Source organism: Paramisgurnus dabryanus, chromosome 5 (genome assembly GCF_030506205.2).
Source record: "Paramisgurnus dabryanus chromosome 5, PD_genome_1.1, whole genome shotgun sequence".
Classification (NCBI taxonomy): Eukaryota; Metazoa; Chordata; class Actinopteri; order Cypriniformes; family Cobitidae; genus Paramisgurnus; species Paramisgurnus dabryanus.
In genome coordinates, this window is record NC_133341.1 from 25,293,413 (window position 1) to 25,308,936 (window position 15,524).

Genomic DNA, 15,524 nt, shown 5'->3' on the forward strand with positions numbered 1-15,524 from the left:
TTTTTTTCTCCGTATGCACGCCAGTATTGTTTTTGTAAAGTATGTTTATGAAAACCACTTAAATGTCCTAATATAACTAAGGCCTAATACTGGATTAATCTTAACCCTGTCTGGAAAACTGCCCCTACAAACAGCATCTGTCATCACTGGCATAGACATATCTGAAGATTAATGTTGGCTTCAGGTTTGCTCAATCACATGCATCAGGGTCTTATTAGTTTCTGTATGCTCTTGATTTTGTTTGATTGAGATATTTCTCTTGCACAAAAAGTAATCACAAAAAATAGATTAGTGTCATATTTGAGATGTTAAAACACAGCGGCATCAGAATGCATGAGAAAACAACAATGGCCATGTAATGATTTTAATATTTTATTGACAGTTGCAATGGAAACATTTTAAGCAGCAATCTGTTCTGCGATTGGCTGACAAAAAGCCACCTGCGGCCCAAGGGCAGGAAACGTCGAATTCTGAACGGTCACGTCACCCAGGTAGCAAGAAAGTTTTATATATAATAAGAACAAGCGTAAAAGAGATCTATGTTCTTATGTATCAAAACAGCTCAGATCATTCAAGTGTAAGAACCAAATAAAGAATAAACTCTTCAAAAGCAGCCGGGGACGTCGTATTGCTTCAGTGCAGCATATTGCTACATGAAATAAAAATGAATAGAGATTACAAAAACAACTAAGGCACTGCCTACAGGTGCGGGGCTACTCAAAACTGTGTACACTCTGGGTAAATACTGCTCAGACATAAAGGAAGAAATTTAATCCCAGAAGATGTGTCTACTAAAGGAATCTTCAAAATAATACTGCAAAAAGGATTCAAATGCCTCAAAAACAACAAAACAGTCTCTTGTCCTTCAAAAGAAAAAAGCTTAAAATAAGAATAATGATTAAAAACTAAACTAAAAATACAGTTTGATATTTTCTGTCTTTCTTCAGTGAAAAGGCTCAAACAGGGAGCAGCCACAAACCTGCAGCAGTGAGAAACTATAACTAAAGTTATTTTCAACAGGGATGACACACAGACACGCTTTCTCTCTCGCTCTCTCTCATTCACACACACACACGCACATTTTTTTGCTCTCATAAGCCACCTGTTTTGGCAGGCTGGTTGACTGGCAGCAGGTAGCAGATCATAAGCATGTGTTTAATCGGTACTATAGTCATCCAATTAGAAAAGTAAGGGAGATGCAATGTTAATGCGACTTATCATAGCTAGGCTATTACACCATCACAATGGCACTGTGTAGTCTGATAAACTATCAGCTACGTTGAATTACGGTCTTGGCACGCTGGCATACGATTGGTCCTTTCTCTCTGGAGTGTGCTTTCGTTTATTCCCAACACTGGAATGTCTTTATACTTTGAATTCTTCCGAAATCCCGTCTTGCTCTTTCCGAAATTAAAACCCTTTAGTTCAACTACTCAGTAAACCGTTAATGTGTTTACTATTAAAAGAGCTACACCTAGGTGAAAACAAGAAGCAAAAAATAAATCTCCCCTATTATAATGCAGTAACCCAAACAATACTCCTAAATTAAAGGGATTGTGAATTGTGCAGGATTATTCTATATATTTGGCTTTATTTTGTTTGCCTGTTTGGCTGATGGAGTGATGCATTGTGGGTACTGAAGTTTCTCTGCAGATATGATGCATAAGGCAGGCTGCAGTGCCCCCTGCTGGCCTACTGTGGTACATTACATGCACTCAAACTCATCGATTCGCTGTTTGGTGTTTCCGGAGCGGATCTGGCGAAGCGTCTTGTACTTGTCGCGTCCCGCTCGTACATTCTCTGCGTGGATCATGTCGTTCTGGGTCTTCTTGGTTTCATCCCGAGCGTTGGCGAGCTCAGAAGTCAGAGCCTGTAAAAAGAGAAAGAGTGCTTTGACTACTTCTGAGAGTTCAATCGGTTTGTTTGTGTATATGCGAAGCAGATTGCTCTCTCACCAGCAGATGTTTCTGCACTCGTTCGTTCTTCTCTGCTTCCGTCATGCGTTCCTCCTCGCTCCTGTCTTTATAATCCGCTGCGGTGGTCAGTTCAGCGCTGGCCTCTGCGCTACTCTCGTCGCCCTCATCATTGTCGTTTTCACCATGCACAGGTTCTTGCACATGGGTCGCGATCACTTTATTTCTCAGCTCCTCTTTAGTCTTCTCCAGGTCCTCCTGCACTACCATGGCCTGCAGGAGATGAACAGAATCGTATCAACACATGAAATCACAAGACAAACACCCAATACAGCGTCCCTGTAGACAAGGGGTTTTCAAACTTTTTTGTCAGCCGAACCCACTTGACCTAAATTACTTATTTAGGATTTTAAGTAAATGTTTCACTTTAATTTATTTTAAATGGGACATATAATAAAAGTCTAACTTTTTCCATGTTTAAGTGCTATAATTTGGTCTTCAGTGCTTTTATCAACCTAGAAAATGTTAAAAAGAACAACCCAGTAACTTAGTTTTGGTAAAGCATTCTCTGCAAGCATGTAAAAGAATAGGTCATTGACATTTGATGTCAAAAGGGGATCTTATTAAAATAATACTGGCCCATAATATGCACTATCCAACCACGGCCCTGCGGTAGTGGAGAGAGAGAGAGATGCATTTCATCAGCTCATTTGCATTTTAAAGGGACACACCCAAAAGCGACAAATTTTTTCTCACACCTACAAAGTTGCAATTTGAACATGTTAAAATAAGTTATCTATATGGTATTTTCAGCTTAAAATTCACACATGGGGACACCAAAAATTTATCTTACATCTTGTGAAATGTACCCTTTAGTAGTATTTACATAGTTATTGTTATTAATACCCGTTATTAGACCTTCATTTGATAATTTTCTATTTTTAGTACATAAAACTACATGTCCATTTTAGTTAAAGGATTAGTACATTTTCTTAAAAAAAAATCCATATAAATTCCTCCCCACCATGTCATCCGAAATGTTAATGTCTTTCTTTGTGGAGTCGAGAAGAAATTATGTTTTTTGAGGAAAACATTCCAGAATTTTTCTCATTTAATGGACTTTAATGGACCCCAACACTTAATAGTGTTAATGCAGTTTAAAAGGACTCTAAACGATCCCAAACAAGGCATAAGGGTCTGATCTAGTGAAACAATTGTCAAGAAAAATACAAAATACGCACTTTTAAACCACAACTTCTCATCTTCCTCCGGTCGTGTAACGCGAATGACGTATGCTTAGACTACGAACCGGTTTTACACGTGTAGAGAACGTTCCGACGTTGTTGTATGTCGAATGATACTAATTAATGTCTTTGTGTCAGTTTATTGTTTAAAATGGTCCGCAAATGTGCGTTTCATATATGTAACATGTGACCTTTCCACGGCATTATGCAATTATGTGAGGTCGCCCCCAGCTGGAGGAAGTAAAAGTGCATATTTTAAATTTTCTTGCCAAAAATGACAATGGTTTCGCTAAATAAGACCCTTATGCCTCGTTTGAGATCATTTACAGTCCTTTGACACTGCAATTTTTACTACATTACAACTGTTAAGTGTTGGGGTCCATTCAAGTCCATTCAAACGAGAAACATCCTGGAATGTTTTCCTCAAAAAACATAATTTCTTCTTGACTGAACAAAGAAAGACATCAACATTTTAGATGACATGGTGGTGAGAAAATGGACTAATCCTTTAATATAAATGATTAAATGATTTAATTTGAATTTTTTTTAATCAACTCATGAACCACCTGCAAAGCCACTAGTGGTTCGCAAAAAAGGGTTAGGTTCATGGGTTTGTTTCCCTTGGTAATCCATCAACTAAAAAAACTATTACAACTTTAATGCAATGCAAAGTCATTTTTGAAAAATCTTTAAACTTTTGGCCACCAAGATCTTATATGGCATAATACATGTATATGTAGTCAAATATTGCTGTTTTGTTATACATATGAATGAATTATTTTGATTTATTTGATGAAATATAAATGCATAGTTTGCTAACTAACTACTGTGCACTTCAATCAACATCATTTTTGATTCGAAAGTAAAAAAGAAGAAAAAGTAAAGTAAAAAAAACTTTTAAAGCAATATTTTGTGAAAAGGCGCAACATCATAAATGCATCATAAACCGCTGTGAACTGTTTGATTAGGTACTGATTTTCATTTATTTTCCCTCCTCAAAAATTGTACGGATTGCAGATTTAAGAAATCAAGCATTATCAAATTTTGCCATTTTTTTAGTGCACAAATCGAAAAATAAGTGTGGACTATCTGTCTTGAATGGCAAGTAACCGTGTTTACCTTCATCTGCCATTCTGATGCTTCTTCCTCTTTCTTCTTTTTGGCGTCCTCAAGCAATGAGATCTTCGAGGTTAACTCTGCCAGTTCAGTGGCCTGTCCGAACACATAAACACACACATTCTCAGACTTGCAAGGGGAACGCATGTAATTGTGGTTGTCTTACATTCTGTGGTTGGGTGATGTTTGTTTTCAGTGGAAACTTCAGAAATGTATTTTTTGTTACTATGGTTACTGCCAATTTTGCTCTGTGGGGTTACCACAGCAATCTTTTCTGCATGTGGACCTATTGTATAGGTGTTATTGTGAAGCTGTCATGGTGATGGGACAGTGTATAACGTGGTTGTCATGGTAACTGACCAGGTGCTCCTGGTTCTTCATCTGGTTCTCAGATTGCTGCAGCAGAGTCGTTTTGGCCTCCTCCGCCATGCGGCGCTCCCGCTCCAGACGCTCCGCCTCCTCTTGAGCACGTTTACGCTCCTGATCCAGCTCCAGTGCCCTGCGGGTCTGTTCCTCCAGCTCTGCACACACACACATAAAATAATGAGGGATTATTTATAGATCATAAATGAAGAACTGAAGAACAAAAGCAGCAAGACTCAATCCATCCCCTTCACCTTGCTGAGCTTTTCTGGTCTGTTCCTCAATCATTTTGAGTCTCTCCATCAGCTCCTCTTTTTCTTTTTCAATCTTTTCCTTCTCCTTTTCTGCTTGTTCCCTCTTTTTTCTTTCATCCTCCAGCAAAGCCCTATGACATGAACATGCGTATGTTAGGCTAAACACGCAAACAGGCAGATTTATTAGAAGAACATATCCTTCAATACATCAACCAGCAAAACAAAAAATATACAATTGTCACCCGTATTACCAATAAATTGAACCATTTGTTTATATTTTCCTAAATCCTTGATGATAAGAGTCCAGACATTAGAAAAATATCAGTCTATACTCATGTATACGAGTGTTATGAAAGTGACAAACAAAGAACACAAGTTTTTTGGAGACAACATACTTTTGTAAATATTTTGTGAAGCAATAATACAAAAAAAAAATGGAGAAGGTACGGCTTTTCAAAAAACAAATAATATAGATCTTAATTTTCATGAGCGGATTTATGAGAAAGAAACAACGTTATGCATGCGACATTTGTCAAAGCTTCACTTACCTAACTATGAAAAACAAAAAAACAAAAAACAAAAAATGCTTGAAACTTAAACAGAAACCTCACACTGGTATTTAAGGCACCAAATATTGACATCTAGTGGTGCTTTTCTATTGCATAGTACCCCACGGTTTGGTTTGGGTCGGGTCAGCTTACTTTTGTGAGCTTTTCCACTGGGTGCAGTACGTAGCACTTTTTTTAGTACCACCTCGGTCGAGGTTCCAAGCGACCCGAGCAGAAACAAAGACATGATGTGAAAACACTGCTTATCACTGATTGGTCTGAGAGAATCGTCACTACCAGCGTCATGGCTATAATGTAAAAGATTAGCTTTATCTTACTGCTAGCTTGCGCGGTCTCGAGCAAACATGTTGTCATCTGTGCTCTGCTATAAGTTCCCAAACTCCCTTTTAGCGATGAAAAACATCCACAGGTTGAGAATCAGGAACACCATACCATTTTTTTCCAGACTTGCAGTTTGTGGCGGCACATTTGTGCTTAAATGCTTAAATGCAACTTAAATGAGGCTCAGGGGAGCGCATCGACTGACGCCACTGGTGTTTGTACAGAAACTATCATGTGAGACAGAGGTAGCGATAAATGCAATGTGCAAACATCTATTTGTGGTGGTCAATTTTAATTTTGTGGCAGGCTGAGAAATAAATAAAGGTATGGGAATGTACAAAAACGCTCTCACATGTATGATGTCACAGCAGTAGGCAGCGCAAATATAACGACACACCTATAATCCCTCCCACTCCGAAGTGTTACTAAACTCAATGGAAAAGCTAACCAAGCCAAAGTGAGGTGAGGTGAGCTGACCCGACATGACCCAAACCAAACCGCAGGGTACTATGCGATGGAAAAGCGCCATAAGATATCAGTACATTTGATATGTTCATGATAAGGTTGTCATTTCCATGGAATTGTACTCATCTCCTTACCTTTCCATCTTCTTGTGGTTCTTCTCTTCTTTGGCCTGTGCCTTCATCTGCTGGACCTCAATGGTGTCTGGTTTACGGCGTCTCATGTAAAGCTCGTGATTGCCCATGCACAAGGCCAGAATTCGCTTATTAATGCGCAAACGCTGGGCATAGAAGACAAAGTCCTGCAGGGACAAAGAGGGAAAATGAGTTGCTAAGCACAAAATTATAGAGCGGCCACACAAATTATGGAAAATATTCTATTTTGAAGGTCCTGGAACGGGATGAAGTTTTAGACTTAGCCACTGAATTAGACACAAACTCTTTTTCCAAAACCCCAACCCCGAAAACATTGAAGTACACAGACATAATAGGAAACAATCGTGAACGTGAGTGCTGAATGCCTGCAGTTTGACCACTGATATGAGACAAACATTCACATCTAGACTCTTATGTGTGTCTTTGATAAAGACACAGACAAGTGTGCTGCTATAATGTATAACATTGTCAAATGCAATGATAAAACATTACTCGTTTTTTTCTACTGTATACACACACACAATAAAAAGTATTTCTTATCTAGAAATGGCTTTTGTCTGGACACAGAAATAAGACAGGAAACCTGATCACTGCAAAAAGCTAAATCCGTTCCTAACTGGTTTAAACCGGTCTTGCTAGTCTGCCAATCTGGTCAAGATGGTGTTTAGCAAGTTTAGCTGGTTGGCCAGGTGGTCTCCCAGCCAAACCAACTGCGAAGCGCAGAAAAAACTTTCTAAAACAACAACAAGACCAGCCTATGATACCGTTCAAGACCAGCCAACTAGCTTATGTACGGTTCAAAGCAGTTTTTTGTTAACAAAGCAAAAAGAAAGTCTTTGCGTCACCTACCGGGGCTTTTTTATCAATGGGTTTGATGACAAATTTCTTATCATTGAAAGAAATGTTTCTGATCTCGCTCCAGGGGAAACCAATTTTTGGTGTCATCCTGAAAGAAAAAAGAAAAAATCAGACCTCAGTTTTAGCACCGTAAAAATGCCAGCTTAGGTAAATATTCATTAAAAGGCACAAATTACGCAAAATCCACTTTTATGGACATAAATGTGAGTTGGCAGAATGTGAAAACAACCCTACAATGAAGAAAATCTACCCTCTACTTCTTCCTTAATCCTCATTACACCAAAGCAGTTTAATTAGACATGTGGTTTGATTCTATTGTTAGTGACATCACAAAAACAAAAACCCGCCCACAGCCTGACTGCTTAATTTTACCCAAAAGCTTTTCTAAATGTATTTGTTAGCACATTGTAGCCAGTGGCGGTCGGTCCTTCTTTTAAAAAGGATGCAAAGTTTGTCACAGCATGTATGTAGCCCATCATGTGTGTGGTTCGCAATTTCAAAATATGTGTTCTGTAATAATAATAATAATAATAATAATAATAATAAAACATTTTATTCATAGCGCACTTTACATCAACTCAAGGACCTCAAAGTGCTACAAAAACTTGTCAAAATTAGTGCCTGCTGCAGACGCGTCTAAAGGGTTTATGATAAGAGACGTTCCTGCTTGCCAGATACTCGCATAATCTCATGCGTAATCAGAGTTTACCTTTAAGGGAGTGTCTTGCCTGTATTTTGTGAACGTGAACGTCTCTTTTATCATAAACGGTTTTGACGCTTGTACAGCAGGCACTTATTTTGACAAAACACGTGATGCACATGGTTCACATGACGCAACAAACACATATTTTGAAAACACGAGCAACACACAACACTCCGAACACATATTTTGAATTTGCGTCATGAGCGGGCCCGCCACTGATTGTAGCGCTAATGCGGCTAAATATACTATTGTTTCAGACTGTATTCCCAGGAATCAGGTTTAACTAAAAGCGCTTATTGTCTGCTGGTAAGAGAATAAGGAGCAGTAGCTCATTTGCAAAAAGCACTTTTTGCTCCCACCCAAAAAGGGGTATGTGGGAGATGCTATATCAAATGATTTGTGGGGTATTTTGAGCTGAAACTTCACAGACACATTCTAGGTACTTATATTAACTCTTTCCCCGCCATTGACGAGATATCTCGTCAATCAAGAGAAAACGCTTCCCCGCCAATGACGAGTTTTTCCGTCTTTAGGCAATACCGCTATTATCCACTAGGTGCGCAACTTTTTAAACCCGGAAGTATTGCCCTATGGCAAGCTGCTGCATGTCCGTGTCTGTTTTAAAGATCGCTCTGAATGGGATCTCTATGAAAAGTCCGTCACAAAAATGGAATTATCTCAAAATGTGGTGTTTTTGCAGAAACCTACCCATATTCAAAAGCTGATTACAAAAGAACTACTGAAGGTAGGATGAAAAGGTTTTTTTTTGTTTGAAAGCAGAGGGTCTGTTCTTTCATTTGGTATATTGTATGTTTATATATTTGAAGAAGAAAATTTTCTGGAAGACATTAAACTTTTGTGAAAATCATGAAAAACGCTGGCGCTGGCTGGCAACTTTTTTTTAAAACGCTGGCGGTGAAAGAGTTAAATCTTATAAAATGGGCATGACATGTGACCTTTAAAGTTTGGACATATTTCTGCATTGTTGATCCGAAAGCTGCGCTACTAAATACGTCTTGAGACGTTTCAAACTCAAAAATGTTCATATAAACGTACTTGTCGTTCTGCTCATAGATGTTGAGTCCCAGGGCATCGACTCCCAGCCAGAGCTCTGACCCTTTCTTATTCTTAATACTGAAATAGTTCACCCCGTACATCTCCAGATCTTGAGCTATCTTCAGATATTCCATCATCGAGTCCTCTCTGAAACACACAGATACGTGTTATCACCCAACCGGTCGTGTTTGACCGTCAGGGTCACTGCAATCACCGATAACCCGCTGAAAAAGGGCAAGAACACATTCCATCTGCATTGTGTATATGTGCGTGTACCTCAACATGCCCTTGTGCTCCTCGTGCCAGACCTGAATTCTTTCCTCCCACTGCTCTTTACTCAGCTTGTGTTGCTCAAGAACCCTGCAGAAGAAAAGATTGTGGGGTGTTCTCAAACACTTTTGTACCACAAATGCATTGTCAAGTATTAAGATATCCACATACGCACCTCTGTGGGAGCAGTTTCTCACTGGACAGGTATCCTGGCGTGTGAGCTTCTTTGTTGTAGTCAGTATATTTGGCCTGCACTGCGTAAGACGCCAACAGCACTGCGGTCTCAGGGGGACAATAGATGTCGTCGTTGAGAATTGCCTCTTTCACCTGAAACACAAACCATGACCTTGTAAATGAGGTATTCAGTGTAAGTTCCCTGCTGACCACCAAATTGTGCTATAACTGATTTTTATCAACAGGACTCAGCATTTAATTGAGTCATCTCTATTTGATATACTGCATGTTCCCTGTAAATACATAAAAGACCACATCGCATGTTCAACCTCGGACAGTGCAGAGATGTGTATGATCTGGTCTCAGGAGGATACAAAACAGTAGGAAGTGTGCTATAACAGTGTGGAAATGAGCAGGGATTTTGTGACACAGCATTATATTGATATCTGGGTCATGTGACACAAATATGACGTTGTTTTTAATATTTAGTGTGTAGTTAGTGATGGAAATATATTTCTGTCTTTTACTTGCCTGTATTGAATATACTTAGTTTAGAATATACTTAGTTTATAACAATAAAAGCTATTGAAGCTGGGATGACATTAAAAAAGGTAAATATAAAGCTTATAAAGATTTTTTATTACCTCAGTTTTTAAACGTTTATCATAGGAGTAGGAGTATTACAGTCCAGTACAATCTCACATTTACATAACATTTAGGCATTTGGCAGATGCTTTGATACAGGGCTTTTCAAACTTTTTGTAACCAAACCCCATTGACCTAAATTTTTTACTCAAAGTACCCCCTAAGATTTTAAGTTAATATGTCAATGTTTAGTAGCACATTTTATTGTTCTGATAAACGCAATGGAAGATATTTTAAGAAATGTTTGTAACCAAAACCGTTCGTGGATCCCATTTACTTCCATGGTACTCTTTTTTCCTACTATGAAAGTGGATGCGGTTGTTTACAAACATTTCTTAAAATATCTTCCTAAGTTTTTATCAGAACAAAGACATTTATGCAGGTTTGTAACAACATGCGGGTGAGTTAATGACAGAAATTAAATTTTTGGGTGAACTATCACTTTATTCTGAGCTATTTACAGTGCATTACAAAATATACATTTTATCATTATTTGTGTTCCTATTATTTTTCTATAAGCACTGATCCTAGCTTAAATTGACACTCCACTTTCTTTGAAAATGTACAAATTTTCCAGCTCCCCTAGAGTTAAACATTTGATTTTTACCATTTTGGATTTCCGGGTTCGGTGCTACCACTTCTACCAAGAGTTTGGATATTTTTCCTATTTAAAACTTGACTCTTCTGTAGTTACATCACGTACTAAGATCGAGAGAAAATTAAAAGAGAGATTTTCTAGGCAGATATGGCTAGGAACTATACTCTCATTCTGGTGTAATAATCAAGGACTTTGCTGCCGTAACATGGCTGCAGGAGGCACAATGATATTATGCAGAGCACAGAAGTAGTCCCCTGGGGCCTCATTTATCAACAGTGCGTAGAAAATGTTCTATATTTGTACCTACGAATGAAATTTAGAATGTGCCTAAGTACAAAAAAATCAGGGTTTATCAAACGTGCGCACGGGGTTCGTACGCACATTAGTAAGTAACCCTTGATGATAAATCCCACTTGTTCTTAAGCACCATGCTCGTGCACGTTCATGGTCATTTGCATTCCGAAACGCCTCCAATGAACCATATATGGTCACAACACCTCCCGTTACAAGTCACGTGGTTGTGCTTTTTCCCACGAAAAAGAGGAACTTTACAGACACAGAAATTGAGTTACTGGTGGATGAGGTTAATAACACATCTGTTTGGTTCACTTAGTACGGGAGGAATGACTAACAAAAGAAAACAAATCTGCATGGGAACATGTTACCAGTGAGTTTAATTCCGTTGGGTATGAGAACACTTCTAGGAATAAAAAAAGTGGTTTGACATTAAATTATCAGCCAAAAAAAAAAAAAAAAAACGCGTCACAGCACACCGACGTGAAATCTGTAGGAGGACAGACAATAACAGAACTTTCCTTGGACAGCCGCATAACCATCATCATCATCATCGGCGCGATCTTTGAAAACGCGCTCCCGGCGGAATGGATGATTTACCAAGTCTTCCAATAATGCAAGATAAGCCATTGCACTGTGTCAAGCATTTGACTGAGCTTTCTAATATAGGGTTAGACACTAATTTCATTAATTAACTTCAACACTGATTTGCAGTTACTTTATTAACAGTAATAATTTTTAACACCTTGGGGTGGATAATAAATAGACAAAGTGTTCTTTTAACGCTGGGGATGGACGGTCCTGTGTAGTATCGCTATTCTGCCACTAGATGCTCTGCGTACGCATACTCCGAGGTGTGCGTATATTTACACACATTTCTACGTATAAGTGCAATTTGATAAATTCCACACTTTGCGTAAAACTGTTCCTACGCACACTTTACGCACACTTCTGTTCGTGCGCACGCTTGATTAATGAGGCCCCAGGTATTAAAAGTTACTGAGGGGACTATTTTCGGCTGCTGCGTAAAATCATTGCGCCTCCTGCAGCCATGTTACAGCAGCAAAGTTTATTTTTATTATTACGCCAGAATGAGAGTATAACTCCATATCTGACTAGAAAATCGCAACTTTTACATTTCTGTCGGTCTTAGTATACGATGTAACTATAGAAGAGTCAAGTTTTAAATAGGAAAAATATAGAAACTCTTTGGTTTTTTTTTTTAGCACAATGCTAAATGGTTTAATCAGATTCAATGGATTGTGCTAAGCTATGCTAAAAGTGGTACAGCCAGACACGGAGATCAGCTGAATGGATTCCAAAATGGTAAAAATCAAAGTGGGAGCTGGAAAATAAGGATATTTTCAAAAAAAGTGGAGTGTCTCTTTGAGCTTTTGCTAAATTGTTAAAAGTTTGGATTCTAGTTTAGACGAAATAAGTGAGTATACAAAGCACTACAATATTAGTTCAGATTGCACACAGTCTTCCTGTGAATGATGGTCAGTCAATATCAATTGTAAAAATGTTAGTGCAAAGCTATGAAAAATATACTTCCCATCCTGAACAGCAGACACACACACACACACACACACACACACACACAGGCATATGTTGTTTACAGAAACAATTTCATAGATGCAATGAATTTTCTACTGTACAAACTGTATATTTTATCTAACACCAACCTTCATAAAAATCTGTTGCCAGTCTTTAATCTATGAAAAAGTACCATTTAATATGTTTTTTAAACCATTCAGTTTCCGGGGAAACTTCCTGTGTCCCCGTAACCATGCTAATAGCATAATAAACATGTTATTATACACTATTCATGTGCCCGTAAACCACATATACAATATACCCACGCGCACACACACACACACACACACACACACACACCTGAAGGAAGAAAAGTCTTTGAGTGGCCTCTTGAATCAGCTCCTCTGAAACATCTTCGGGATAAAACTTGGCCCGGAATTTAAACAGCAGAGGACTTTCCTTACGAACATCCTGAGCTGTAACCTAGGCAACAAGAAAATAAAACTGAATTGGTCACCAGGGGTTCACAAAGCCATTCATTCTACCTGCCTGTCCTCCTCCATCATCTACAGTAAAAATAAACAACAGATATTTCATCCATACTCTCTATTATGTTTTCCCCTCTTTAAGATATTTGGTTTAATCAACGTGATACCTGTTTCTAATTCACTGAAAAACTGAAAACTGATTTTACTTAAAAGACCTACGAAAGTATTCATAGGCATTCTGAAACATCAACAGCATTGATTTTCTGAACACATACATACCTTCTTGTTGAGTTTAAGCCAAGTGGAAAAGCCTTTGGTGTCCTGGTACTGCAGCCCAAAGAACCAAACCTCTCTCAAACCGATGGTTTTCACCACCTATAAACACACGCATTACACCATCAATTAACACATCTTTAAACAAAATGAGCATTTAAAAAACAAAATCACACCCACAGAAGACTCATTCAAGATTTTATAAGTTTGTATGATGCTGAAAGAAACTTGCAATCTGTAATACTCTGCCAGGAAGAGCAGCACAGCCCATTATGAATAGCTATGCTGATCCAGACTGGTTTGAGCTGGTTTGGGGCTGGTCCTGCTGATGGATCAGCATGGCTTTCCGCTAACAATAAAATAGTCAATGATTTTCACTTTTGTGTGGTGGGTGAAATGAAGTTGTCTTAAATGTTAAGCAAAACATTTATGTACGTCTGACATGTTTTCTTGTAAATGAGCATTTTTTATTAGGCTCTTATGTGTAGGTTGAATAATTGTATTGTATGGTCAGTAATTGAAATGCCTTAATTTTCACAAATTTGTCACTTTAGTCATTAAATGTTATTTCACCAATTTGACTAGCTTTCGCTGCAAAAACCTCTAAGTACATACAAAAATATCAAATTCCAAAAAAAGTCTCAAGTCACTCTTCACTGTCCTTTACCTTTATTCTGAAAGGGCTCAATAATTCAGTCAATATCATTATCTAATTTATGACAGAGGTGGTGTTTAGTGACTTTTGCATCTGAGCTCCTCATGTTGAATAAAGGGTGATTTATAGTCGTGCGTAGGTCCTACGGCGTAGCTACGGCGTAGGCTATCCGTAGCCTGTGCGTAGCTCTGCGTAGCCTGACGCGCACCTCACAAAATTTCTAACAGCGCGTCGGCTCTACGCGGACCGCAAGCTCTGTGATTGGTCCACCAGAACCCCTCCCGTCAGGTAAAAAAAACTGCGTCATAGGTATTTCCGTTTGAGACGGTGAAAACAAAGATGAGCCAAGTTGAGGAGTGATTTAACTCAAACTGCAACATAAGTCGCTGTTTATTTACTTCCATCATTGCTGGTCTTCTCAAATTATACACAACAAGTTGCTATTTCGTCTTCGTTTGTGGGTTAACTTGCTTAGCTTCTTCTTCTGTGACGACTTCTGCTGCTACTGTGGTTACATGCGTGATTACTGCCAACCAGCGGTTTCGCGTGTGTTTGCACTTCGACGCGGACGGCGACGCACAAGTATAAATGAAAACCGACGCGGAACCTACGCCGTCGCTGCTACGCCGTAGGACCTACGCACGACTATAAATAGCCCTTTAGGCTTGCAACATATTCATATTCTGTTTCTTCCCTCTCTACCCAACTCCTTATTGGCGATTTAGCTTCAAAGCAAAATAATTCAGGAGGGTGTGTGAGTTTGTGGATTTGAAGGACAAGTTTGGTATTTTACACTTAAAGCCTTGTTTTCAGATGGTTTATGATGAAATAGAATGGTTTTGACTGAAATTTGTACATATGATGCTGGCCCGAAAATTTTCGGTTTCTGTTGTATCAGCCACCACCTCTACAATTGTAAACTTTCGTTTACAAAAAAACGTGAAACTCACCAAGTGGTCAGGGGTGTTCACTGATATGCTCACACAAAAATCGCTTCAAAAGATGCTTTCCAACAGGTGTTTTAGCATTCGTTGTAAACTTGTGGACCTATTTTACCAAACGCCTCACACCCGAACATTCTTCCGCTGAGAGCTTAAATAATAGACACTCTAGCCCAGTTGGTGGCGATAATCCGCCTTTGCCAATTGCAGGAATACAAACAACGTTCCCGGCGTGGAGTAATACCGTACCTCACAGCAAATCTAATACAAGTCTATGGAGTTGGACAAAAACTACTAATAAAAGCTGTTGGAAAGCATCTTTTGCAGCGATTTTTGTGTGAGCATATCAGTGAACACCCCTGACCACTCGGTGAGTTTCACGTTTTTTGTAAACGAAAGTTTAATGCATTTTAGGAAGGATTGTTCCCATGCACCTATACAGCCATTCTAGAGGTACTCGGGCCAGCATCATATGTCCAAATTTCAATCAAAACCGTTCTATTTCATCATAAACAATCTGAAAACAGGGCTTTAAGTGTAAAATACCGAACTTGTCCCTTACGATGTTAAAAATAAGAGTTGTTTTGAGACCCGAGTTTGCAACTGAGCCAACTAGACAGTGGTGTGCCTTAATAT

At 38.8% G+C, this 15,524-nt stretch overlaps 1 protein-coding gene across 1 annotated transcript in view; it reads right to left on the reverse strand.

Moving 5' to 3' along the window:
- Positions 1 to 356: 356 nt before the first annotated feature.
- Positions 357 to 15,524, reverse strand: part of msna (moesin a) — a 36,547-nt gene continuing 21,379 nt past the window's right edge. Inside the window, exons 3-14 of the mRNA XM_065250580.2 lie at positions 13,299 to 13,394; positions 12,892 to 13,014; positions 9,460 to 9,611; positions 9,291 to 9,374; positions 9,015 to 9,161; positions 7,247 to 7,343; positions 6,380 to 6,543; positions 4,891 to 5,021; positions 4,634 to 4,794; positions 4,277 to 4,369; positions 1,956 to 2,186; positions 357 to 1,870 (exon numbers count right to left, since the gene is read on the reverse strand). Of these exons, the coding sequence (XP_065106652.2) occupies positions 1,706 to 1,870; positions 1,956 to 2,186; positions 4,277 to 4,369; positions 4,634 to 4,794; positions 4,891 to 5,021; positions 6,380 to 6,543; positions 7,247 to 7,343; positions 9,015 to 9,161; positions 9,291 to 9,374; positions 9,460 to 9,611; positions 12,892 to 13,014; positions 13,299 to 13,394 (1,644 nt within the window). The 3' untranslated portion in view covers positions 357 to 1,705. The remainder of the gene's footprint in view (positions 1,871 to 1,955; positions 2,187 to 4,276; positions 4,370 to 4,633; positions 4,795 to 4,890; positions 5,022 to 6,379; positions 6,544 to 7,246; positions 7,344 to 9,014; positions 9,162 to 9,290; positions 9,375 to 9,459; positions 9,612 to 12,891; positions 13,015 to 13,298; positions 13,395 to 15,524) is intronic.